This window comes from Barbus barbus, assembly GCF_936440315.1.
Source record: "Barbus barbus genome assembly, chromosome: 44".
Classification (NCBI taxonomy): domain Eukaryota; kingdom Metazoa; phylum Chordata; class Actinopteri; order Cypriniformes; family Cyprinidae; genus Barbus; species Barbus barbus.
The window spans coordinates 17,274,097-17,299,867 of NC_136722.1; the positions used below are offsets into that span (position 1 = coordinate 17,274,097).

The 25,771-nt window shown below is 36.4% G+C and overlaps 2 protein-coding genes across 11 annotated transcripts; one reads left to right on the forward strand and one right to left on the reverse strand.

The window, feature by feature from the left end:
- Positions 1–215: 215 nt before the first annotated feature.
- LOC306863616 (nucleoporin p58/p45-like) lies at positions 216–12,162 on the reverse strand. 10 transcript variants are annotated; one of them, XM_079407056.1, is made up of 14 exons: positions 11,799–12,162; positions 11,271–11,428; positions 11,112–11,144; positions 10,165–10,434; positions 9,919–10,081; positions 9,774–9,839; positions 9,517–9,691; positions 9,343–9,422; positions 9,122–9,240; positions 8,922–9,004; positions 6,951–7,152; positions 2,501–2,584; positions 1,181–1,276; positions 219–952 (listed from the first exon to the last, which is right to left on the reverse strand). In XM_079407056.1, exons 1-14 carry the CDS (start codon positions 11,882–11,884, stop codon positions 783–785), a joined length of 1,785 nt encoding a protein of 594 aa, XP_079263182.1. In that variant the 5' UTR covers positions 11,885–12,162; the 3' UTR covers positions 219–782. The 10 variants fall into 10 exon arrangements, 8 of the variants coding, with proteins under 8 accessions (XP_079263184.1, XP_079263182.1, XP_079263180.1 ...); XM_079407054.1 differs by having other exon boundaries at positions 225–952; positions 11,112–11,171; positions 11,799–12,148; XR_013783705.1 differs by having other exon boundaries at positions 238–952; positions 2,501–2,576.
- Positions 12,163–13,057: 895 nt separating this feature from the next.
- Positions 13,058–25,220, forward strand: LOC306863615 (phosphatidylinositol-3,5-bisphosphate 3-phosphatase MTMR6-like). Its single transcript, XM_079407053.1, has 14 exons — positions 13,058–13,233; positions 14,609–14,728; positions 17,004–17,166; positions 17,421–17,578; positions 18,641–18,769; positions 19,352–19,486; positions 19,573–19,705; positions 19,795–19,904; positions 20,437–20,562; positions 20,643–20,692; positions 20,773–20,973; positions 21,048–21,182; positions 21,270–21,396; positions 24,232–25,220. The coding sequence occupies exons 1-14, from the start codon at positions 13,210–13,212 to the stop codon at positions 24,550–24,552; spliced, it is 1,932 nt and encodes a 643-aa protein (XP_079263179.1). The 5' UTR covers positions 13,058–13,209; the 3' UTR covers positions 24,553–25,220.
- Positions 25,221–25,771: the final 551 nt, after the last annotated feature.

A 25,771-nucleotide genomic window follows, 5' to 3' on the forward strand; every position in this document is an offset into this window, starting at 1 on the left:
ACGTTGCAAGACGTTCACCCAGTAGACTTACCTGATTGGCTGAAAAGCAGACGTTGCTAAGCACAGTGTAAGCGGTGTTTTAAATAGTATTACAATTTATTTATAAATACACTATATAATAAATATTTTTAATAATATATATTAACCGCATGTCATACTTCTATTACATAAAACATTATTTCAGTAAAAAACAAAAACATAAAATTGACCCAAGACATTATCATTGTTGCTTCTTTTAATAACAAACACTTATTTCAAGTCAAAAAATACTTGTTTGCACAAAGTCTGCTTAAGTATAGAAATTCGTTTCACTATTTGGTAACAAAAGGAGACAGAAACAAAAATGGCCATACAAATTGAACATTCTTATACAGGTTGACATCTATTTGATACAAGTAACCAGAAAACCAATAAACATAGGCCATCGTAATGGGATGGGATGACACATTTACAATCACAGAACATGTGGTTTAAAATAAAGCCACTAAGACACAGGTAAACTTAGTTTATGAATATCTTCAATATCGAGAGCATCTACATTGAAGTCCCCTCAAGGGTATTCTGCGCATCACAAAATATGCTCCATTAGATCTTACGCAATTCGGACAACAAACAGCATGGTCACAAGGGTAAAAGGGAGAACGGAACAGAATCTCAAAAATCCTTCAATGGCATCCAACAGAGAAAATATATGTACACATACATATATATAAAAATAAAGATCTGAGACACTCCATCTTTATCTCGTGACATTTCCCTTTACCCCATATAGACTTGCGGTTTTATCTCTTGCCTCTCTTATTTCCCGCTGGTGGCTTTTTAAGCTGTAGCAGTGGCCCTCCTGTCCCAAATCCAGGAGTTTGTGTGTTGGAAACACCAAAGGTCAATCCAGCTGATGCATTGATGCCGGGGTTACTGAAGTTGAAGCCAGAGGTGTTAGATGTTCCAAACCCTGAGAAACAAAGATTTAAAAATTTGAGCAGTAAATATTTTAAGTTTTCTCAACAAGCATTTAAGCATGTCACTTAAATAAACCATGCAAATTTGACATGCTCTCTGATATGCAGCACTTGCCCTAAAGCAGCATGATGTTGATGCATTCTGGGGGAAAGGATGATTATAATTAAAGAGGGGGAGCTGTTAGTAATGGTAAGATGGAGGAGGGAGCTAACGAACACACCTGCGCTCAGGCTCCCTCCAGATGGCTTGCTAGAGGAAAACCCAAACGACAAACCTCCTGTTGCCACGCCCCCAAACCCAGGACCGCTACCAAATGCTGCTGAGACACAGATGGGGGGCATTTAGGTGTTGCGACTACATATTTTCCAGAGATAAACTCTCAGTCACAGGGCGGGGAGATGGGGGACAGGAATGAATGATGAGTTATATTTGAGATTAACTAGGAAAAACTGATGAAAGAAAAATATGGTTATGGAAATGTGAAAAACAAGTTCTGTATACAACCTAAACAATAAAAAAACATTTCTGCATTTTTAAAACAAGAGTGCCAAATCTTAGATCTACAGTAATTTGCCATCATACCATATTTTGTATTAATTTTTCAGTATTTTTGCAATACAATATTTTATAGAGCACCAAAAAGCACCAAACAAGTATAGTTCAAATGACTTCCACATTATTTTAAGCATCTTCTGAAGCCAAAAGATAGTTTTTATGTGAGGAAAAGATCAAAATTTAAGATAATTTTCCTCTCTAGTCATTTGTGAATGAATCAATGCATAGAAATTGCAAACTGGACATGTTTCACTAAAAAGGAGCTGGTTCTAAAGATCTATGAATTAAGACTGATCTTTTTCTTAAGTCACTGACGGGATCTGTTCGACGAGGCTCTTGAGTTTGCTACGGACGATTATTTCCACCACGGAATAAAAAAAACAAAAATTGTGACTATTCATCTCACTTTTTCCCTCAGGAATGTGAGGAACAAACTCAGAATTGAGAGATACAAACTCAATTCTAAGAAAATAATCAGAATTGCAAGGTTAACTCAAATTCTGAGAAGAAAGTCCAAATCAAATATAAATTTGGCAATATAAAAAAAAAAAAAGTCTGAAATGTGACAATCTCCCAGTTACTAAAAAAATCAGAATCGCAAGATGTCCGAATTTTGAGATATAAATTTGCAATTGTGAGAAAGTCAGTTACCTTTTTTAATATTTTTATTCCATGGTGAAATAAGCTTTTACAGTTTACAGCTCACTATAGGGGAAGAGTAATGACTTGTTTTTGGAATAAGTATTTCTTTCTTTCATACATCTGATCTAACCACTATGAATATGGATTCAGAAGACTTGAAGAACATGAGACGTACAGACTAATTTCAGCTGTTTACCTTCATGAATATATCTACAATTTGTTTTTACAAAACTACAGAAAAAAATAGATTTTTAATTTTTGGGTGAACTGTCTTTCTAAGATTGGGACTGAAAGCTTTAAGAATGCAGAGATAGGGAGAGGAGAGGTTTATCACAGCAAGTACCTCCGAGGCTGGATGAGCCCATGCTAGTGCCAATACCCGAGGAAAAGGGAGTGCCAAAACTTGCCCCCAAGGGCGCCTGTGGTCCTGGGACAAAGAAAGAGCAGAGGAACTTACTCTCACGCACTCTCATAAATAGATCCATCTTATCAATATGCATATACTAAAAAATTGATCAAACGGTCATGTGAGAGAAGCACATGCTTTGAAACCATCTTTTGTCCTTATTGAAAGTAAGTGCTACATAAAGAGCTACATAAAAGCCATATCAGCATTCTCTAAAATACTGAGAATTATCATTATGATGTATGTATAATAGAATATCAAAACAAATATGCCCTATTGGCTGCAAATAGATTTTTTGTTCTATTTATTGTACTAATCTGCTTCTAGTTACTTACCTTGGATCCACGCTATCTTATTTTGATGGATTTTCTAAATCACTTAATATTACAAAAGTTACTTATTTCCTGAACGACATCTGCAGATCTGCTGTTACTTAAATGCATTACTACATTATGCTCCTGTCTCGTTTCCTTTTAGCTGGTTTAAATTTGATTAGATTATTAATTTAGAGATGTGATAAATCAGCATCTCAAACGCAGTCTTTTAATCCAATTCATTGAGAAAAATAAATAAATAAACGATTTATCAGTCAAAAAGAAACAAAGACAAGGGCTTTTCATTAAAAAACTGATTTATTGTCAATTCAAATTACATTAAACATGACAAACAATTGAGGACAAACGATTCCTAGTAGTAGCTATGGCATTAACACTGTTTAAAACGATTAAAGCCAATCTGTGCCAAAAATGCATTTCAAACAATGGTCAAGACTAATGCTGCATCTAATTCAAAAGGCACACCATTTCAAATGCATCAACAAAATTAATCTAAAAAAATTAAAAATAATAAAAAAATCGATTTATAAATTAGATTATAGAATTCACTATGTTACTATTTGTAAACAACCAAAATAATAAGCCCCATATGTGTTCCAAAGAATGGAAACGTATACCAAGAATCAGACATGTCTATAAACAGACATCCTGTGTAACAGCCTTGATAAAGTACCAACACACAAAAGCCACGACTTCCTAAAAGCGTTTTTTAAAAACATGACATGCATTAAGATCATTCGTTTGTATAGTAGATTGGCAAATAAAAGCAAAAGAAAGCCTGTAAGATCTGAGATTGGCAATGGCCCATAGTGGAAGTTCACTGACTGTCTGATTCATAGCTTTCCCCCAAAGCAGAAGGTGTGCTGCTTTCGTCTTTTGCGAGAAAAGCTTTTTGAAAAGGTGTCTGAAAAGGTATTACCACCTCCACTATCACTCAAACCTTTGAGTTATGACAGCCATTGTAGAGAAAGACGGATCTAAGCATGAAATAGCAGCTCTGGGCCACCAAAAGGCCAAGAATCACAAAAACCGCACTTCTGAATACTGAAAATTGGCACAATCCTTCTCCGCAGACCCTCAACAGTCCCATAAAGCAGCATGTTCACTCAAACTGAAGGCTTGAACACTGTAGCCCTTAAAGTAAGAAAATGAATAACAACTAATGTCTGTGTAGGATTTTCATCATTAACAGACTTTACTGCAGTGTGTTGTGGTCGGGCTGGTTCTATAAGGAAATGCCAGCAATTGTATCTCACAACTTGTGTGTATATACATACATACATACACTGTGCAACTAATTAAGCCATGCTGTTGGTTTAGCGCACTACATATTTACAGTTCATTTAATATGCAAGAGCACCCACAACAGCCTAGACATTCTTAGGCACAAAGGCACAGTCCATTTCCAAAAAATATTATACTGATAATCAAGACTATTAACCGGGAAAACCACAAAATGTGAATGAAGAACAGTCAAGTTTCCATCGAAATGATTTTGTTATATGGATGACACTGATAAAGCCCTTTTGTCGACTTATTTCCAGTAAAATCACAAATCAAAAACATCTGTAATTTGATTCTTCTCTGTAGACTGAGAACCCAGAATAAGACAAGTGTAAATCGATGCTGTGCCGTTGGAAGTGGAACATCTAACACCATCTCTCACACCTCCGACCTGCTATTATTGCCAAGAAATATCCATGGAAACCATAAATGCAACCATGGTTACAGACAGATGGAGGGTGTCAACAAAGCAAAGAAATCTTTAAATCGAGAACAAAAAAAAACAGAAATTGTATCATTCACTGAGCTGTCCAATGAAATACAGTAAATGACCTTAATGCACCTCAGAATCAGTAGCTTACACACTCCCTTCTACAAATGCAAATGCAAACACCATGGAAATCTGGTAAATTCAAATCAACACGACCACAAAAAGTATATATTTTGGAATAAAACGGTCTTTCCATAACTAAACCAGACAAACATGATAAAATGCTGAAAATATCAAAATACTTGTAGGGCCCTATGAAATCAGTTTTTTTTTCTCCCAAATTCCGTTAATTTTTTTTTCTGCATTCCGTTTTTTTCCGTTTCCTTTTTAATGGTCAAATTAAATTGTTAATCAAAAGGCATGCCTAATTAATTAAAATCATGAAACTTCTACAATTTAACATTAATTTATTAAAAGTGTAAAAAAGAAAAATGACATGTTTAGGGCAGTATGAAATGTTTAATTTTTTTCTCACCTTATGTTTTGTTACCAAATTCGGTGTTTTAGCATGTCTAATTATTTGAATGCATACAAAATTTTTTATTTATTCTATTTCATAAGTAGCCTTATGAAATGTTTTTCCCCCCTCTGAAATTCAGTGTTGTGTATTTAAATTTGACTGGTTATCAGATGAAGGCATAAAACATTGATTTAATTTATATTTTAATTAATGAAAATTAAACATTTAAATTTTGGGAAAAATAAAGGGGATTTACTATTAAAAAAATTTTTTTTGTGATTATTTCTTTAAAAAATAAAGTTTTTTTATTTTTCAACAGTAGTAGTATTATGTACATTCTACAAAATAATAGTAACACAGCCTATTTCTGGCACAATGTCTTTAATAAGTTAAACAGAACTTTTATTTTTGCGGGTTGCCATGAATGATATGATGCTAGTTTTACTCAAATGAAATGGTAAAATGCTCATGAAGTGACTCTCAGAGCAGTTCTGGAGATGTTGTTCATGTATTTATGTCCTCATTGAGACAGCAGGAGCTGAAATCACCGCGAGCGCCGTCTATATAGTAAACAAAACCGCTCGTCTGCTCCATTCATACAGGAGACATGCAGGATTCATATTTGAATCAACTTTTGCGGCTTAATATTTACAGATACTAGTCCATATCGCGATTTGATTTAAGTGTAAGGACCTACTTTTGAGTAATTCATCCAAACTTTGACAAATTCCGTGACATTCAGAGTTAAACTGTAAATTCCGTTTTTATGACTGGATTCCGCGATTCTGTCCGTGTTTTCTGCATCGCGGAAATCATAGGGCCCTATACTTGGCAAAGCTACCAAGAGACAACCTAAACAACTGATATACATGCGGTTCTGATAGATCAAAATATTATGACTGATCTCAGATGAAATGTTGACACATGCGAAAAGTCTTTATACTTTTAAAACAAGTGATTATGAAAATTATTTAACAACAGCAATTGAATTTGTTTAGTATGCAGCTATCAAAATGCATGTTAGCAGTATGGTGCCAACCAAATGTGTTTCTATCCTGAGGTACGGCAATCTCTTTCCTGCATAGCATGCTTATTCTTTACTAAATTACTCTGCTTTTTTCTGTCTATTCCCATAGAAAACAAACATATTGCTCAGAAAGCTTCAGCCACAGCGAATTATCAACTTTCACATCTACAATGAATATGGTTTTGCTGACTATGGGAACATAAAACTGAAATAAATGTGAACGCATTTCAGTCTGTGTGTAGCGAGTCTACTGTGTTTGGCTACTTTGTGTAGTGACGGCTACATTAGTGCTGTTGATCAAATCCTGCGGTCTTCTGCGCCACTCAAAATAGAAAACCCGTCCCACTAAATCACAAACAGACCACCTCAAAATAACAAACCCCTTTCTAAACCTTGATTGGGTTTGGAATGTTCCCATTTAACTTATTAAACAATAAAATAGCATTCAATGCTCTTGCTTTACATCTTGTGTTTTTTCTTGGGCGGGGAAAACCGATAAAAGAAAACTGAAGTTGGGCAAGACAGTCAGCATCTAAAATCTAGCAGCACACTAGTTGGCGCACATAGAATCACATGATGTATGCTAAAAGAACCCTGTTGCTCCGTATCTCCAAAAGAGACAAGTAAAAAAAAAAACGGATACGGCACTGACTGAATTTAGGGTTTATTCTTGAATTCGTTTGCTCTATCTGCCCTTCTCTGTCATTCCCCCCTCTCCCTCGTTCTTTCTATTCGTCCCTCCCCTCATCATTCTATCAGTCTAGAGGTCTAGAACTTGAAGGTGGTCAGACCTGGAGCTGGCTGCTGCTGCTGAGTGAGAGTGGCAGCCATTGCAACAGCTGCTGCGTTGGGAACGCTGCCGAAGGGGGCGGGGCCTGTGGTGACGTGTGGAGAGCTCTGCCATTTCTTGCCAGCAACACGTTTCGACTCAAATATGTCAGTGGAGTCATCGAGGAAGGCTCGTCTGTAGCCCAGATACTGATGTTTGAGAGTCTACAAAGAATGAGAGAGAAGAGACTTGTCAAATATAAGGATTCTGCTGTAATTTTATAATGAAATTTTTATGTATTATGAAGTTATTGGGCTTGCTTTATTAGTGCATGTTATTACAAAGAATATGTATCCACTACCAATAATTTTTTATTTTTTTTTTAAAGAAATTGATACTTGAATTTAGCAAGGACTAATTAAAGATGATCAAAAGAGACCAACAAAAGTTTCACGTAAATTGTTGTAAATTCTCTATTCATAAATGAAACCTAAAAAAACAAACAAAAGTATAAGTGTCCACTAAAACACTAAATAATTTTCAAAGAAATGCTTCTTGAGAACCAAATCAGCATATTACGAAAATATATACAGTATATATAATATTAGTGCTGTCAATCGCTTAAAAAATAATAATAATTAAATCGCACATTTTGTTTCTGAAATTAATCGCGATTAATCCCGCATAACATTAAGGTTTTTACATTTACTTTTAAATTACAATAATTTCACAATCAATCTTCAAATTAGTGTACAAACAACAAAGACAGTATATTTTTAATATTTGTTTAATGCCATCTTTTTATGACTGAAGGCCAGTATCACTGATACCAATTAATACTGATTTCCCTATAAAAAACAATTCCCCTAATATTTAAGCATTGACTATAGCCATTCAACATTACATTATTAAGAGCTTTCAATTTTAACATTAGACTTTAAAAATAACATCTAATTTAAGTGAACTTAAAACAATCTTCATATAAACCCATTATAATAAATGGCATACCCCTCAGCAGAAATATACAGAAATTGAATTAACAAACACTAAATTCTAAACTAAATACAGATGAATCCTTAACACTATAAAAGTTATTGATTTCCTCCTTTTTTCTTTTGTTCTTGATGAACAGACATCACAGCAGCTGGTTATTAGGTTATTTTGGCTGCTATTTCTTTAAGAGCTGCCACTGCTGAACGTGAAGCGTGTCTGACACGCATCGTATTTTCTCTCAACTCTCTTTACCTTTTCTGACCCACTTCAGGTCTTAATGAGCTGACGAGTTGAATCGAGGGTGTAAAATGAGGGAGACAGTGCTGGGCTGCTCCAGGACAGTTTGGAAAACCATTTCAGAGACATGTTCTTAAATGTGACTCATATATTACATGCATGCAGTTTTACAGCAGCTTTAATCGCCTTTTTGGTAACTTCATGCTTAACTGACCACGACATTGCATGCTCGTAGTTTCTTTCGCGATCTGATATGAAATGATACTGGCTACAGTGCGCGGCGGCACCTTTGTGCGTGCAATTTAAGAGCACGCGCCACGAGCACAGTACCGTTTCCGTGCTCGTTTGACTCAAGCTTGGCACTGAAGTGAAGCTGGAGCATGCATCTGAAACTACTACCCTCTGATGTGCTCGTAACGATGTTCTGCAACTGAATAAATGCACTTTTTGTCAAGAAAAAAAAACGACAAAAGTAGCAGAAGTAGCAGTTATGAGTAAGGTGGCCAGCCCTAGGCTCCGCCCCTGCGTTAACGCCATTAAATAATTTTAAAACATTAAACTGAAAAAATTGAACGCCTGCTTTAACGTGATTATTTTGACAGCACCATTTTATTTATTTATATATATATATATATATATAAATAAAGAAACATACACGTGCATAATAAAATATAAAAATTTTATATTAATGTACCTGTTTATATATAATACATTTCATATAAAATATTAAATATGGTCCATTTAAGACATTTTCAGAACTTACCTTAACATTCTCATGAACTCCCTGCAACTGTGCAGCAAGTGCAACAAACGTCTGGTAAAGTCTCTGCATGGCCAAGGACAAATCTACATAGATAGATATATGACATCATACAGTCAAGTGGATACCTGAGCTATCGTTCTATCATATGAATCAAGGCTGTGCTTTATTAAGTTGACATTGAGCATAGATTAGATTAAAACCTTGAGGAGTGATGTGGGAGCCGCTGCTCTGGGTGGTCAGATGATTCTCCAGTTCTTCAATCTGCTGACGGTACTGCTGTAACTGCACCTCAAATTGCTCCACCAGAGCCCGGAAATAACTAGAGAGATACATGGACAGCACATTGGCGGACAATTAATAGTAAGCAACTTTTACGGTTTATCGTTGGACTTTACAAATAGAACCGCACAGATTCACTCACTCTGAAGGCGCTGTGTTCTCATGTTGGAGTCCAGGAGGGGTCTTCTGGGTGCGAAGTGCGATATCAGCATTCTTCAATTCCTGCATGAAAAAAAATAAATAAAAATGGATTACAAGATTGAACAATGCCCAGCTGAACTGTTTGGGATTGGTCTAAAGGACATTTTTGTCTAACCTGAGAAGTTTCCAACTTCAGTTTGTCTATGGAGAGTGAATTTCTCTGCAGCCCACTGGCACAGATGGACAGGAGCTGTCTGAGCGTCTTTATGTCCTCTTGCACTTTGAGAATGGCTTTAGAAGACATCCTGCTGATCTCTTCCTGGACTTGCTTCTGTTCCTTGACAAATTTCCTGTGGAAAAACACATTTTAAGCACTAAATCAACTATATATTTTTTAACTAAAAAAAAAAAAAAAGAAAGTGTCGCACTTACTGAAAGTTGTCCACATCTTGACAGATTGGACCTGGCAAGTTTTCATCTTTGAGGGCTTTACTGTCCCTGTAGAGATAAAGAGCAAGGTAAGAGCCACTATAATAAACTACAATGAACCATTTGGTGATTGTAGGATGGTTCTTACTCCGGTCTGGTGCTGGATGACTTGTCAGTATTCTTTTCAGAGGAAGTGCTGAAGTCTACTCCTCCCAGGCCGAGACTGGGCGCAGGGGCAGAGGTGGTCGCAATAGAGGTAGAGACTAAACCACCCAGACTCAGAGGTCCACCTAAAGCGGACTGTCCCAAACCTGAAACACACATTAAATGAGCATGAGAGCAAAACACTAGTTTAAACTCAATGCAACTGGACTACACAGGAAAAAAGGCTAACCTGTCAAGGAGGGGTTGGAAAAGAGACTGGCACCAAAGGAAAAACCCGAGGCAGGAGCGGAGGAAGTGGCGGCAGCTCCTCCTAAGTTGAGGGAGAAGCCGGTGGAGCTGGTTTGAGGGGCTGTAGAGGTCAGGACGGATCCCAGAGTCAGGCCTGCGCCTGTAGCTGCAGAGGTGGTGGTTGTCAGTGAGAAAGGTGTAGCAGAGGCTGCTGGCTTTCCGAAGCCCAGGCTGAATCCAGTAGAAGCAGGGGTCGAGGTGGTAAGACTCCCTTCGCAAAAACAAAAAAACTTGGAAATCAATACAGCATGTCTGACAGACTTAACCAGTGGTTCTCAAAACAAATGTTCAAGGGGCTAAAGGATGAAGAAGATATTTTGAAGAATGTAGGCAACCAAACAAATCCCATTTTTTCTCTCTTCCCCATACAATAGAAGTCAATAGGACCAATAACTATTTTGTTTCCCACATTCTTTAATACATCTTTTATGGTCAACAGAAGAGAGAAACAACTTGAGGGTGAGTAAATTATGATTTTAATTTTAATTTTTGGGTGAACTATACCATCTAAATCTGCATTTTCTTTCACTGAAAAACTATTTGTATATAAAATGTTTTCACTTAGAAGTTACTTGTAAATTTAACAACTGGCAAGTAACACCCTGAATTAAATGAAATATTGAAGTAAAAAAAACTGAAACTGTACTTTCTCCAATAATCTCAGTTTTATATAAACATTTGGAAATTAGTTTTTTACAGTGTAGTTATGTCAAGCTCTAAAATTTTATCAGGTAGAAATAATGCGTAAAAAAAGTTAAGATGTAAATTATGATTTATAAAAATACTTTTGTGGAAAATAGAGGCAAAAAGTTTGAGCCCCACTGGACTAAAAAAAGTGATACAACTGATTAAATTTCTTCTAGCTTGTTTTCTTGAAGAATTGCTTACCTAAAGTAAGGCCAGTAGTGGATGCAGCAGCCCCTAAGCGTTGAACAGACAGTAAATAAACTACATGAATTAACCATGACAATGTTATTTATTATCAAGGCACCAAACTATAAGAAAAATGAATAAATTAGTATTTATGTCATAAAAGCAGTAGTGAACCTGAGGCAGGTGTGTTAAAGGTGATTCCAGTTGCTGGCTTCTGTGCAAATAAACTGGACCCAAATCCCAGTGTGGAGGTGGTACTGGTGGCAGCAGGTGTGGATGTTGGTGCACCAAACCCTCCAAATGCAAATCCACCTGTACCTGCAGCAGGTGTGCTGGGAGAAATATCAAACATTAAAAGTCACATTTGTATTACTAACATTACCCCTAGTGATGTTAAAGAGATCTGCATTTTAAACTAATAGTTCACTTACAAAAAATTGTTAATTTTTTGCAGCTACATAAAAATATGTTTATTTAAAGAAAAGTAACATACGTTTAAACAATCATTTAGTAATCAAATACTTTTTTTTTGGTAAGCCATTGAAAATGTATGTGAAACTAAAATGTGAATTGTAAACAGCAAATTGTTATTGACTACCCAATTAAAGTTAACATTTTAAGCTGTCATTATTGATGTTTTACACAATATTCTGCACAACTCGTTAAAAACTTGTTGAAAGCTGACATGATGTGTCCTCAAACCTGGTTGCAGCTCCAAATGAGAAACCCCCGCCGGTGCCGGTGCCGGTAGACCCGAGGGTACTCGTGCCAAAGTTCAAGCTGGACATTCTGGACCTAAATTTCCGAAACTTGACAATCTGAACCAAGCACGACTGACCTCGTGGAGGCCCTAAAGCCACTTCTTACGACATAAAATGGATTATAAAAGCAGCCACCATGATATTCTGATGCGTATGAAGAAAATATGGATAAAAGACTCTAAACGAGGCAACCACAGGTTAGTTTGTTATTTTTTTTAAAACGACTGTGGGTTTCTACGTCTTGAAAACGTTGCTGCTCCGTGTTTCCGCGCACAATCCTCCTCTTCTTCTGTCTCCTTGTTTTTAAAATTCAAACATCATCTGTTTCGATGTATTGCCACCTACTGGTTTGGAGAATCCCTGCAGGCGCATCCATTATTTGCTTACTGTGGTGTTTGTCTTTTTTCTGTTGTTAGATTTTCTATTAATATTCTGTCCACTTTACAGACATATTTCCACTATTTATGTAATATCAACAACTATCAAAATAATCTTTTGCCTTTACGATATTTTAGTGGCTTGCATTCATGAACGAATCTGTTTTTGAACTAATCTTTTAAAGACATAGTTCACCCAAAATAAAAATTCACTCATCATTTGCCTCAAGTTGATCCAAACCTCTATGAATTTCTCCTAAATACAAAAGAAGATATTTTGAAGAATGTGGGTAAAGAAAGAAACCCATACAGGTTTGGAACAACTTGAGGGTGAGTATATTTTCTGCAGATTTTAATTTGTTGGGGAACTATTCCTTTAAATGAACCCAGTCAAAGAATTATGATTACCAATAAATAAATAAATGTGCAGTACTAGTGAGTAGAAAAAAAACAATATAATAATTTATAATATAATTTATTACTCAGTATCAGAGTATAAATATTACACAATATCACAGTATAAATTGTGTCTTCATACATATATAAGATGGGGTTCCAGCACAAGGAGATTATATTTGGGAGTCTGTCTGAAGCATATAAAAAGATTGAAAACCCCTGTTCTAATGAAAGGCTAATTAAAGATTAAGGCTAACTCACAATGTACATAATATATGATTTATAGATTATGAAACAAGTTATGTTACATGCTTTACCAAATGTAGGTTATACTGAAAAGCAAATGAAAAACTAAAAGATTCAGAAAACTACATTTCCCAGAATGCACCAGTCTGTTTTCCAGACAGACACGCCCCAAGTAGGAAGTACCTAGTGGAGCAGCAGAAACAGTTAGCTGCTAGTAGAAGAGATGTTTTGAACGTGGCTTCAAGCGGAGGCGGATTTATTCTTCACTTATTCATCCGATGTGTGAACGCATCTGTTTAGGATATTGTCATCCATTCCTAAAACAGCGACAACATGGAGCACATCCGCACACCAAAGGTAGAATTTACTATATAGTAGAATTCTGCGAGATCTGCCCTGGTGTGGCAGAATCAGACATAATTTCAAAGTCACAAACACTTGTTAAATGCAACTGAATTTATGCATCTATAAATGTATCTAACCTATGGCATGGTGTCACTATATAAATTGGACGCGCAGCTCTCATCAGTGTTTATGTTCATCTATATTGTCTGGCCTTGTTGTATAAATGAACTGAATGCACTTGAATCTTGTCCCGGTGGATTTTCTGCATGTGTGGCCATTTTGACAGATTTCTAAATCCGGTCTGTCCTGAAAGCTTTGGGCCTTGGAGGCTGATTCTGCATTTTTGTGTTGTCTGAAGGTATTAGAACAGTGATGTAATGAATAAGGCTCACAAAACCGCATTATGTATACTGTAAATGGTCTTATTTGTTGTGACATCAATTATTACAATAACTGGAGCATACTAAGCTTTATCTCTTTCTCATCTTTATGTCAGGGTTTTCAGCCAGGGGTCTGGGGCCCCTAAAGGCACTCAAGTGGTTCAGTTTAAATAAATATAAATAACATGTAAATACATGCATGTGTGTGTTAAAGGTAAAACTGATATGTAGACTATGTCTGACTTTTGCTTTTTACTTCCTTAACTCCTTAAACTTCTGTCCAAAGTTTATACGTACTGTTGCTTTTGCCAATTTCCTGTTAAAAATCGTACTCACTGTTTGTTTTGTGATGTCTGCTGATTTTATTGCAGCCACAGGAAGTGTGTTGCTTAGCTGCAGGCCTGTTGCTGGGAAACAGAGGCAGAGCTAATTGTAATATACAGTAGTTTTAGATAATATGATTGAATGACTATTGATGTCTGTGTTTGGTGACTCAGTGTTTTCACTAAACCGACCCTCTAATAATATTTTCCATCTTACTCTGTCAAAACATGTAGTAGGATGTAATTTGTGATATGATGTTGACCAATATGATATGCACTACCAGTTAATGTGATGTTAATGTAATACAAAGACATGTAACTGTAGGAGTCTGTTGTGGCTTATCAGCTTAAAAATGACTCGGCATATGTATGCAACCCCCATGAACACAAATATTTAAAAAAAAAATTATTATACTTGGAGCTACAAATAAAAACGTAGCTCCATTTAACAGATTTTTACCATGTTTAAATAAATTCCTCAGGTTTTTCCTCAATGTGAAAAACATGAGTATATTTTACTTGGTCATGCCAGCGAGAGTCTATTTATTGTGGAATATGCCAAAATTGCTCAGGGTTAGGTTCATATTTACATAGTGGAAGATATATTTGGCTTGATTTGAGTTACCATTTATAGTTAATCTTAATACATTTAAAAAAAAATGTAACGTGTGCTTTCCTCCACAGGTAGAACAAGTGAAGCTGCTAGATCGCTTTAGCAACAAGTCCGTCACAGGAACCCTCTATCTGACGGCCACACATCTGATCTTCGTGGAGAGTAATTCAACCAGCGCCCAGGAGATATGGGTATGAAAAGCCCCTCTTAACCACCTCTAAATAATCTGCTATGACATGATAAAGAATTCCTGTGTAACCGACAGGGTAGCTTGGATATACAGTACCACCCTTTTTGTTTACAGGATTATAGTGAATTAGATCATGGGAATGAGGTTACTAGTTCCTCACGTTGGCAGTAGGCATTGTTGCTGTGGAAACCTGTCGGCTGAGCTTGCCCTCGAGGCTAAATGAATACGAGAGTGTAGGGGAGGCCAGGAGAGGACATGAATACCAATGACCCACATAGCTCAAGACGTGATCTGCCACGGTTAGAGTCCACTGATCGCTCCGTCTCTGTGTGAGCGTATGGCAGATGATTAACTTTATCTTATCCTCTTCTCTGTGAAGGAAGCAGATCGGAGGTCGAGATGCTGCCTGACTCTGACAAACAATGTTTATTATAATATACTCTTGAGAGGTTTTATTGGTATTATGCTATTACTATTTTTTCTTGACGGGCGATAAAACTGATGAAGCAATCCCATACACTTACTTTGAAGTCTATTTCAATTTGGGCCAGTATGTAATTTATTTTAATTATTAGAAGAAAAAAAATAGATTTAAAATATGTTATATACCCCTCAAAATGTTGGGGTCAGTTTTTTTCTTTTTTTAAGAATTAATACTTTTATTTAGCAAGGAGGCTCATTAAATGTATTAAAAGTGACAGTTAAGATATTTGTAATGTTACAAAATATGTCTATTTCAAATAGATGCTGGTCTTTTGAAATGTCTAGAATTCTGAAAAAAATGTGTTATGGTTTCCACCAAAATATTAAGCAGCACAACTATTTTCAACATTAATATTAATAATAAGTATATTTCTTGAGCACCAAATCAGCATTAGAATGATGACACTGAAGTCTGGAGGAATGATGCTGAAAATTCAGCTTTGCCATCACAGGAAAAAAAATGACACCTCATTTTCATTCATATATATTATGAATTCTGTTTATACCGGTACTAGCAGTTTTAGCCTGTTATTACAAGGGCATCTTGATCTTATTTTAGTTAACAAGAGATCTGGCCTCAAGCTCACATTTTTGTGACTTTGTTCCAGCACTTTCTAAAAACTAGCTGGCTCGTTGGAGTAACAGATGTTCTCATGGCAGTCTGTAACCCAACTGAAATAAATTCTGCACTCTGCACTCTCACGGCTCACACAAAACGTCTCTCTGTCTGCCTACAGCACTGCCTTCTGTTCCTTATGCATTATGCATTACATACACACTTCAGTGATCAATGACAACAGCACACTGAGTCACGACAATGCAAATGGAAATGCAGATACATGCGCATTTTAATAACACCACATATTTTGACCTTCCAAAAGTGCTGTGTAGTTAATTGAATATGGTAATCATGTATGTGTGTATTAGATTCTCCTTGTCATGTTCTTGCACATTACATTCCTCTTAAAGATAGAGGAACACAAGAAGAGGAAGGAAGAAAACATTAGAGATTTCAACATGTCTTTAAAAAAAAAAAAACCCTGATGCTTGTGACTAGTCATTGTGGCAGAAAACATAGTAGACCAGTATTTAGAAAAATAGTACTTTTTTCACAACTATAAATGTGTTCCACTAACATTTGACAACCACAGAATGACTTTGTTTTCATTTCAAACTAAATGTAAATATGTATCGTTTTGTCTTTTTAACCTTACAAGATTTTTGTTTGTTTGTTTTTTACATTAGGAAGGCACACTTGGATGGGTTAAATGCAAAGCACAATTTCTGAGTATGGGTCACCATACTTGGCCACACACCACTTCCCTTTCCCCTTTCTCTATATTTAATTCAATTGGGCAAAATAGTGTAGAATTTTAATATTGTATGCAATTTATTGGTTATTGTCAGATATTTAATTGTTCATGCTCATTTTCATAATTTTATATTTAGATTGCCATCATTTAATGCTTGCTTAAAATTAATCTTTAAAAACCTTAATTTAACACTTTTTATCATTTAAAAGTATTGATTTTAGTTTCAGTGTTTAATTTTAATTTATTTAGGCAAAATAGTATAGAATTTAAATATTATATGCAATTTATTGGTTATCTGCCTTATAATGAAAAGAAAAATTAGTATTGGCCATTTTTCTTTTTTTATCAGTACACCCCTATTTTATATTTTTCTTTCAAATAAATGCCACTTCATTCATTTTTAAATATGGCTTAACTGTCCAAATGCACTTCAGTTGAATTCTGTAAATGAGTTTTGTATTGATGCTTTTGTGTGTTTAGATCCTTCATCACCACATCACCTCCGTGGAGAAGCTGTCCCTCTCAACCATTGGCTGCCCGCTCCTCATTCAGTGCCGAAATTTCCGTGTTGTCCACTTTGTGATTCCACGAGAGCGTGACTGCCATGATATCTACAGCTCTCTGCTCAGGCTACTGAGACCAGGTGCGTAAACTCACATGTCTGCCCTCATCAAGAATAAATAGACTGCAGAAGTTTCCTGAAAGTCACAGGGGAGACCCTTAGGTCTTGGCCACCCTCTGTTCTGTGACTGAACAACGGATATTGCGGTCATGCGTTGTTGGCTGGAGGTCAGAGACATGTGAGCATCAGTAGCAGCTCCAGATGGTCGCCTGAATACGTTGACTATCATTTTCACCTTTTTTAAAGTTTATTAACTCATTTATTCTGTACACCAGTGTCCTACGACGAGTTGTATGCGTTCTCCTACAACCCAAAGCAGAATGACCAACAGAGAGAGGAGGGTTGGCAACTTATAGACCTCGCAGCTGAGTTTGAACGGATGGGTGTGCCATGTGACCAGTGGCAACTTACAGATGTTAACAGGGAGTACAAGGTATGATTGGAGGGCGAATGTGTAGCATATGTTCAACATCACCTTCTCTTTCTTTGAAACAGCAATGTTGAATCTAATTCAGGATGTGTATGACTTAAAATCAGGTCTCACGAGGCTGTCAGGCAACCTAAAATAGAGTGTTATGTCCCTCAAGACTAGTATTAGAATAATGTGGTTGGAATAAAACTAGGCTTTAGTCAGATAAGCAGATGCCAGGCCAGGTAGGTACTGTAAAGACTAATGGTGTTTTATTTGTGAACGAATCTGATATACTTTGGTTGTGAATGACTCTGTTTGTTAACAAACTGTTAATTGAGTGAAGACTTAAGTCAGTTGTTATCACCTATTTGTATAACACTATAACCTGCAGAAAAGGTTACTGAATAAATTAGTGCATAAATCTGAATACATCTTTTTGATGGATTGAAAACATATTAGATGCTGAGATTAATCAAATACATGAAGCTTTATTGTCGGTATGTTTATATGCATTGCAGAAAATTATAATATTTATTATTACTATATGTATTAGATTTAATATTTTACATTTTGCAATAAAAAATAATAATACTATACACTATTTATAATACTATATTTAAAAATAATACCAAAATAATTCTGTTCTTATATATTCTTATAAATCTCTCTTTCACTCCCTTGTCTAAATGTACTTCCATTAAAATATTTTCAATTTCATATTTTAGATTCTTCAAAGTAGTCGCCCTTTCATGAGATGCATCCTGGGATACTTTTAACAGTTGTGAGGCAGTGTTGATATTATCAACTAAAATGATTAAGTATGTAAGTTTATAAATTGTTTTCTTCTTTAAGATTAAGTTGAACTAAAGTAAAATAAAATATAAGTATTAGATGACAGATCTAAAAAAAACAAAAAAAAACAACTTAAAATAGATTTAAAAAGCTTTAAATACATTGATAAAAATTTCACTGACATTTAGAAATGTTAATTAAAAAAAGAAAACTAATTGAAATAATTGTTTAATATAAAGTACTTTTCTTTTGTGTATTGTTAATGTGTCTGACTCTAAACTGTGTGCTTAGGTGTGTGAGACATATCCAAGAGACTTATACGTACCCATTACAGCCAGTAAACCCATCATAGTCGGAAGCTCCAAGTTCAGAAGCAAAGGCCGATTTCCTGTTCTTACATACTTCTACCAGGAAAAGAAGGTAAGAATGGTTTAATCCATCTATACTAATAAGTAAAGAAAGCCAGCGGTCGAAATGAAGGATGTAGACCAGGGCTGCCCAACTCTGTTCCTGGAGATCAACCTTCCTGCAGATTTCAGTTCCAACCCTGATCAAACACACCTGTCTGTAATTATCAAGTGCTCCTTCAGATCCTAATTAGTTGGTTCAGTTGTGTTTGATCAGGGTTGGAGCTGAACTCTGCAGGATGGTAGATCTCCAGGAACAGGGTTGGCACCCCTGATGTAGACCCTTTCTTCATCTTTAGGGGTCATTAAAACTATTTTATGTGCAGATGTCTGTTGACACCATAATAGGCATTAGTTGTTTCTTCTGTGCTGTGTTAGATAAACGGAGCGGAATGGTAAACAGGTAATGGCTTGTCAACACACAGAGGCGGATTATGTTAACCAGTAGTTTTACTGGCAATTCAGGGCTGTGTGCCAGAGGCTTCCTCCCAACATCTGCATTGGTCTTGTTAAGTCTGTCGTTCCTCGTTTACTCTACTTTTATAATGTACTTCAGGGTGGTGAACATTTATATTTGTTTGTGTCATGTCTCCAGGCGGCAGTGTGTCGGTGCAGTCAGCCTCTCTCTGGCTTCAGCGCTCGATGTTTAGAAGATGAACACATGCTTCAGGCCATCAGCAAGGCCAATCACAACAGCCGATATATATATGTGATGGACACGCGGCCTAAGGTAGAACATCATATTTTTTTTGTGTGTTCGTCAAGCCTGTCTGGTGACCATAACAGGTTCCTTAAGCACTTTTTGTGTTTTTGCAGTTGAACGCACTGGCGAATCGTGCGGCAGGGAAAGGCTATGAGAATGAGGACAACTACTCTAATATCCGCTTCCAGTTTGTGGGCATCGAGAATATTCATGTGATGAGAGGAAGTTTGCAGAAGCTTCTGGAAGGTCTGAGACTACTGATGTATGTGAATTTGGTTCATTCTCATTTAATTTTTTGGATTGTCAACAGCTCTGTTTTTTTGTGTCTTTAATAGTGGTGGGAACGCGCACACTTTCCATGACTGATTACCTGGTTGGACTGGAAAACAGCGGATGGTTGCGTCATATCAAAGCCATCATGGATGCCGCTATATTCCTTGCTAAGGTAAAACTCTAGCCTTCTTGCATGCAGTATTGTGCCCTTGATTCTTCAGTATCCAGGGGTAGTTTAGTATTATTTATATATTTTTTTAGTATTTAGTAATAGTGTTTTGGAGCTGAACTAGGATTGTATTCTAAGGTGGTTCTGATTTCTCTAGCTTTCCTCGTAGCGTGTCGATTAGAACACAGGAGTGGATCAAGCGGTCAACTTCAATCAAAGGGGTTTATTGAACACTGAAGATGGATTTTGGGGGGTGTATGTGGGTGTGTGTGTGGTTCTACAATAAAACAGATTTATAGAAATAATCAGCATAACAACAAGACAAATAGCATTTATTTTTATATTGTCTTTTTTTTTGCTTTCTGATTTAGTAATTTTGTAATGTGCTTTTATCATTTTTATAAGTTTTTATATATATATATATCAGGTTGTACTAAATTTTTTTTTTTTTTAAACAAAGTTAGTTTATTTTATGTCAAGTAACAATTTTTTAGTTAACTATAATCTTGTTTGTCAAATGTTTTTGTAATACCAGGCTGTGACTGTGGAGGGCGCCAGTGTGCTTGTGCACTGCTCTGATGGATGGGATCGGACAGCTCAGGTCTGTGCTCTAGGCTCTCTGTTGATGGATCCGTACTATCGCACCATTAAAGGTTTCATGGTAAAAAACTTTTATCTGTTCAAGCTGACATTGTCGTTTGTATTTTTCCACCATCTAATATATCTTCCTCTTGTTCTCAGGTACTTATTGAAAAAGACTGGATCTCTTTTGGACACAAGTTTGCAGACAGGTTAGCATGATCCACTGTTTGGTTCCTAACTCTAGATGCTTGAAGAGTCTGGAATAACCTTGATGCCTATTTCCCCGCAGGTGTGATCAGTTGGACCCCGACCCAAAAGAGGTGTCACCCATCTTCACACAGTTCCTGGAGTGTGTATGGCAGCTGACTGAACAGTTTCCTCAGGCTTTCGAGTTCAGCGAGTGGTTCCTAATTCAGATCCACGAGCACGTCCATTCCTGCCAGTTTGGCAACTTCCTGGGCAACAGCCAACGGCAGAGAGAGGACCTTCAGTGAGTAAAACTAACATGCATTCGCTTCCTTCCCATCATCTCAAACCCCTTACTTCATCTGTATATCATTACAGGTTGAAGGAGAGGACGTATTCATTATGGGCTCACCTTCTGAGTGAAAAGCAGAATTACTTGAACCCTGTGTACAGCCCAAGCTTTGCAGAATCACACCCGGTCTTGGAACCATCCACCCAAGCCTACCACTTCAAGTACAGATGACTAACCTCTACTGTTTATAAACGACTCCTTTATTTAGACTCTGCAATGGTTTAATCAGTAACCGGTTTGTGTTGCAGGTTCTGGAGAAACATGTACCATCAGTATGACCGTTCCATGCACCCTCGGCAGTCCATTCTCAAACATGTCCTCACCTTGAAAGAAAGCAACCGAGAGCTTGAGGGCACAGTGCAAGCCCTGAAGACTGTGAGTTCACCTCAGGAATTTGGTTATCGGATAAAAATTCAACCTTGAATGCTCATTTCCCATGAAAAAGAATTAGTCATGGATTTGTGTGCTGCAATACCACTGAGTTTCCCCTGAGGGATCAGAAGACGTGATGCTCCATTCACACAGGGCGTCAACGCTTGACGGAGGGCGTGTCTGAAGCTTGGTGCTGACGCGCCGTCATAGTGACAACAGCCAATCACATACTTTTCTGGTGTTGCATGAACGGGATTGGCTAGTGGCAGCGCTAGGGTATTTGTATAAGGCCATCTGATTGGCTGACGCCTGCGTTGGCGCTTAAAGTTGAAAAGTTTTCAACTTCTGCCACGAGCAACGCCAGTGAAGCAACGCGCGGACCCACAATTCAGTTCGGCAACGCTTGACGTCACTCCATCCAAAGTAAACGAGAAGCGTTGACGCCGACGCCCTGTGTGAATGGGGCGTTAGTCAGAACAAAATGAGGCTGTGAAGGACTGAAGTACAGTTTGCAGTGTGTTCACATAGAATGTGTAAAATTGACAGCCCATGCTTTCTGGAGTTCTATGTCCATGCGATATTATTTGGAATGTAAAATACATTGAATGGATTTGCTTCCCTCACAACCTCAAAATTGTTAACACAAATTAAATGTGAGAATATTCAAAATAGAATTTTAATAGAAACAATGCCTTCCTGACCACTGCCATCATAATAATACCAATAATGCTAATGATATTGAAAATGTTATATTATGTGTTACTGTTTAAGGAAATATATACAGTGATGGCCAAAAATATCAGCACCCTTGGTAAATATGATCAAAGAAGGCTGTGAAAATGAATCTGCATTGTTAATCCTTTTGATGTTTTATTTAAAACATTCACAAAAATCTAACCTTTCATTGGATAGTAAAAATTTAAAATGGGGGGGAAATGTCATTATGAAATAAATGTTTTTCTTTAATACACATTGGCCACAATTAACGGCACCCTTTTATTCAATAATTTTTGAAACATCCATTTGACAGTTTAACTGCTCTAAATTTTCTCCTGTAATGCTTGATGAGGTTAGAGAACAAGAGATCGGAGACCCTTCCTTCATCCAGAATCACTTCAGACCCTTTAGATTCCCAGCTCCATGTTGGTGCTTCTTGTCTTCAGTTCACCTCACTCATTTTCTACAGGGTTCAGGTCAGAGGACTGGAAAGGCCATAGCACAAGCTTGGTTTTGTACCCAGTGACCCAATTTTGTGTTGTTTTTGAGGATTGTGTTTGGATTATTGTACGGTTGGAAGATCCAAACATGGCCCATTATAAGATTTCTAACAGAGTCCGTCACGTATTGATTTTTTATATGTTGGTATTTGATAGAATCCATGATGCCATGTGTCTAAACAAGATGTCCAGGACCTCCGGCAGAAATATAGGCCCACAACATTAAAAATACAGCAGTATATTTCATTGTACACATGGGGTATTTTTTATCCCTGTGTTCACCAAACCCATCTTGAGTGTTTGCTGCTAAAAAGCTAATTTTTTAGTTTCATCTGACCATAGAAGCCAGTCCCATTTGAAGTTCCAGTCGTGTCTGATAACTGAATATGCTGGAGTTTGTTTTTGGATGAGCTAGGAGAATTTTTCTTGAAACCCTCCCGAACAACATGTGGTGATGTAGGTGCTGTTTGACAATTTTTTTAAAGGTTTTCTGACCCCGAGACTCAACTGTTTTCTGCAGTTCTCCAGCTGTGGTCCTCAGGGAGTCTTTAGCCACTCAAACACACGTCGATATAGACACACACATCCTCTTTCAGGCAGTTTTGTAACATTTTATGTTGACTGGAAATTCTTAATTATTGCCCTGATGGTGGAAATGGGAATTTTCACTGCTCTAACTCTTTTCTTAAAGCCACTTCAATAATTTGTGAAGCTCAATTATCTTTTGCTGCACATCAGAAATATATTCTTTGGTTTTTCTCATTGTGATGGATGATTAAGGGAATTTGGGCTTTGTTTTCCCTCCTATTTATATTTCTGTGAAACAGGAAACCATGGCTGGATAATTTCATGTTCATAATCACCCTGGAGTGCTCAAAATTGTGAATATGAATGGGAATATACTTCAGAGATATTTTACTCATAAGAATTTCTAGGGCTACCAATAATTGTGTCCAACGTGTATTTGAGAAAAACATTTATTTCGTAATGATATTTCCCTCCATTTTAAATTCTTATTATCCAATGAAAGGTTAGATTTGTTTAAATAAAATATCAAAAGGATTAACAATGCAGATAAATTTTCACAGCCTTTTTTAATCATATTTACCAAGGGTGCCGATATTTTTGGCCACGACTGTATATATGTATGTGTGCGTTTGTGTTTCTTTTAAATATTTAGTATTTATTTATATTTATTTATTATTTTTTATTTATTTAACAATAGTAATACCACTCAAGATTTTTGTTTGTCACATACACAATTATACAGAGTATAACCAGCAGTGAAATGTAGGTACTACTGCTAATAACCATCTTACAGTTTTTGTTTTGTCTGGCTATTTAAAAACTCACATGTAATAATAATAATATAATTGTATTAATCTTTTTATAAACATTTTAAACATTTATTAAAAAAAACAAAGGAACAAGGAACATCATTGAAGCTGTCTGTGCATTTGGCAGTAACATATTTTGCTTTTGTTATAAACATGTTTTCAGGTCTATAAAGTATTCTTGCATCTTTCATTGCTCTAACTTCATTGCTCCTACTGATAGCCTCTATTTGCTTCATTCAGCTGAAATGACACATGCTTTCCTGTGTCTTTGTGTGTTTCCACAGAAGCTCCAGAAGTTCGGTGTGAGTACATCTCCACTAAAGCCCAAGTCACCTCCAAGAGAGCGCAGCCTCCCTCCCCGACCTCAGTCCCTTATCCTGGGAGCTCCTCTTCTCAGTCGGAAGGAAGTGCAGCAGGAGGAAGATGAGGAAGTGTTCGGAAAGGAGGCCAGGGAAGATGCTCCAGCCAGCACTGGCGGAGAACGGACTGTAGAGGGAAGCAGTGCCACAGAGAACGATTACGGAGGGTTGACGGGATCGTTCGGCTCCAAGAATGAGCCCGGTGTGGTCACCTTGGAGTTTGGAGTGGCCAGAATGACCTGCTAAGGACACTTCAGAACTTGCTTTTGAAAAATTAAGGAATCTAGGAGGACTGGAAAAAAATTGTATATTCTGTTGTGAGAAAGATTAAGTATGTCTGCCTGTGTGTGTGTGTGTGTGTGTGTGTGAGAGAGCACGCCCATGTTTACTGTACGTTTACTATACGTGATGGCACTGCACTCATGTACAACAAACAAAGAAATAATTGGGGGGAATTCAGAGATGGATCCCTTAATGTAAATTCATTGTTATATCTATCAATTGAAATGTTACTTCTGTCATCAACTACATTTTTTAAAAAAAAGCTTGTTTTTTGTTTTAGTTTTCTCATTTTTTTGAAAGAATGTCAATAGCACTAAAAAGAAAAGATTAAACAAAGAGCTGAAGGACTTGTTACTCAAATCCTCTATTTTTGTAGGTGTTTGGATTTCAAACTTAATTTATTCGATGTCACTTGCTGTTATCTTGAAGGGTGGAAAGATTAATGCTGTCCAGAATGAAGGATGACTGTAGCGATGCCCTACACACAAGTGTCCCATGTGCAGTCTGGTTGATTATGGGGGTTAAGTTAGGAACCCAAAAGGTTAATGTGATGCCATAGAGCAGGTCAAAGTTCATATTTATTTACAGGTGATTATACAGAGCTAACAATAAATCATTATGGCTACTAATCTAAATGAAGAATCTAAAGCAATCTGTCATTGCCACATTATAAGCATAGTATAATATTACACACACACACAAATGTATATATTAATATATAACCATATTATAATGCCACAAAATAAGCAATTGCCAATATACACATCTAGTCTTTTATGATCACCAAGGCTGCATTTATTTGATAAAAAAATACAGTAAAAGCAGTAATAATGTGAAATATTATTACAATTTTAAATAACTATTTTCTATGTTAATATTTAAAAATGTAATATATTCCCGTAATGGCAAAGCTGAATTTTCTTACTCCAGTCTCTAAATATTTCTATTGCACATAAATGCTGTTATTTTGAACTTTTCATTAATCAAAGAATACTAAAATCAAATTAAAACATTTGACTTAAATTACATTTTAAAATATATTCAAATTGAAACTGTTCTTTTAAATATATTTTACAATATTTCACATCATTATTGTTTTGCTGTATTTTTTTAATTCAAATAAGCATTTAAAACCATACAAAAATATAGTAAATGCTTTTGGCAAAATATTTTGGATAGTTTT